Genomic DNA, 2,368 nt, shown 5'->3' with positions numbered 1-2,368 from the left:
AGGGATGCTGACACTGACATTTCTGTTAGTGTGGAGATATTGAACAAATGAACTTAACTAGTATCTGATGCACCTCACAATGACTGCACCACATACAATATTCTTTCAAGGTAGTTCTTTGACTAGTTCCATACAATAAATCAGGGGTCATTTCATTAGAATATCCAATTGCAGGATTTTCACCCCAAGGATTTTGCTTTTCTTGGTATGTCTAGAATAGAATGGCATGAAGCAATGCCATGCATGACCTCAATACTCTAGAAGACAAACCCTGTCCTACATATGTTTGGCAAGAGAAGAGCTAGGACTGGTTCCTATGGGTTGTCTGGATACCCTTGTCTTAATAAATGATGTAAGATAAGTTGCCTTTACAGGAGTGAGGTTTAGAGCTCTGGTATTGGGCATCACCAAGCAAGTAATTTGTTCATGGGTTCTCTGCTGTAATTCTGGACAGCTATCCTGTTCTTGGACAGTTTCCTGAAACTGTGCTTGTTGTATGGTGGAATTTGTCTCCAAGAATATAATATAGCCTGTAGCTGTTTGTAATTGATTTTGTTTATAAACTGATTGAAATTTTACTTATTGGTTATAGCTCCTATTTCAAAAATCAAGAAAATATAATAAATACATTGTCCATTCTGAATGTATTATTTTTTTAAAGAATATTCTGAATGTTGAGTTTACATACTCTGCTTCCTTTGCTTTCACATTTATTGTTTGTAGAGAATAAGATCCATTGAGTTGTTATAACCCAAGCAAGGGTTTGTTGGGAGTTTAATGCTATTCTTGTGGGTTCACACATTAGATGTTACAATTACTAATCATTTTTTTATCTTTAATAAATGTTAATAGAAATTAATCAAATACTGCAATGTTACTTTTTGAATTGCAGGTGGTGTATGTCACTTGCACCAGGAAAGTAAAAAGGTTTAGTTTTCAGAATGTATGAATTGCAAAAAGTGTTAGTGGAGTTTCACATAGTACATTTGTTGATATGATCTATGATATAGCTCATATTTGTTTAATATGTTATCACTTTAAAGATAGTGTATCAAACTGGGTTGATTTGTTTCAGTAAAAGGAAATCTAGCACAAAAGGCAAAGATACAAACTGGTTATTTTTCGCCATGTATTATTTGTGTGTTTATGAAACCCTTTTCTTCCCCAGGTGTCCTTCTTCGAGATAGCCATGGTGTCGCCCAGGTGCGCTTCGTCACAGGCAACAAGGTTCTGCGTGTGCTGAAGGCCAAGGGTCTGGCTCCTGATATCCCTGAGGATCTGTATCACCTTATCAAGAAGGCTGTTGCTATCAGGAAGCATCTTGAGAGGACAAGGTAAGAACCTAATATATAATATAGAATCTTTTGAAATTTGATCTATTTCTCACAGGACCTGATACATAATTGAAGTTAGACTTTTGCTGTATTTAGCCTGCATTCATTAATGCCATGGATATTCTGGTGCTTTCATCCATGGATATTCCTTATATGTATGCAAAACTTTAGGAGCCAGTTTAAATTGGTTTTAGAACATGCCTAATGTATCTTCTTTTTGTCACCATCAGGAAGGACCGTGACGCCAAGTTCAGGCTTATTCTTGTAGAGTCCCGTATTCACCGTCTTGGCCGTTACTACAAGTCCCGTGCAGTCTTGGCCCCCAACTGGAAATATGAGTCATCAACTGCCTCCGCTCTTGTTGCGTAAATAAAGTTTAGACAAGTGATTCAAGCTTTTTATGTAACCTTTTCCTTCTGTCAAGCAAGAAATACCTTAGGCTAGGGCTTATGCCTTTTTATTGGTTTCATACAGGTGCAGCTTTCCTGCTGAAGTAATGTGTTGTATAATATTTGAGATATATAACCTTTACAGTTTAAGATTGTCCAACCTAACATGTTCATGAAAATGACAAGTTAAGAATATTATGGACTTGTATTATACAGATATTACCTGGATTCTTCAATGTGAATGTTAGAATGGTACTATGTTGGTACAATAGTAAAAAAAAATTAGCAAAGTATATGAGAAGATGGTCTTGAAAATATATAATAAAGTATTAGTCTGCAACAGAACTGTAAATGATTGAACTGACATTTTTGGAAGAAATAGTACCCCACTCATTCTGTGTTGGTCTTCCAACTGTTATACCAGTTAATCGTTCTTATTCTGAGGAATGAAAAATGGGATTTTCGCCAGTATTATCCAATGGTAATATTGCTTTTATGAAGTTTGTATAATTTTTTTCCTTTGGGCCAAATAGCCCACTGAACTTATTTTCTAGCTCTAACCCTGAAAGGGAGAAACACAATTCGTGTCGTATATTTGTGTGCAGTATACCAAATATTTTATTTAAACTAGAGGGCTTGGCATAG

General features: G+C 35.7%; 1 protein-coding gene across 1 annotated transcript in view; it reads left to right on the top strand.

The window, feature by feature from the left end:
- The window catches only part of LOC119581758 (40S ribosomal protein S13-like), a gene marked incomplete at its 5' end in the record, with an annotated part of 4,844 nt that extends 3,122 nt beyond the window's left edge, over positions 1-1,722 (top strand). Inside the window, 2 exon segments of the mRNA XM_037929891.1 lie at positions 1,169-1,334; positions 1,565-1,722. Coding sequence (XP_037785819.1) covers positions 1,169-1,334; positions 1,565-1,703 — 305 coding nt within the window. The 3' untranslated portion in view covers positions 1,704-1,722.
- Between the last annotated feature and the right edge of the window lie 646 nt (positions 1,723-2,368).

This window comes from Penaeus monodon, chromosome 15, assembly GCF_015228065.2.
Source record: "Penaeus monodon isolate SGIC_2016 chromosome 15, NSTDA_Pmon_1, whole genome shotgun sequence".
Lineage (NCBI taxonomy): Eukaryota > Metazoa > Arthropoda > Malacostraca > Decapoda > Penaeidae > Penaeus > Penaeus monodon.
Note: the sequence above shows the minus strand (reverse complement) of the source record. Positions and strands in the feature narration are given on the sequence as shown.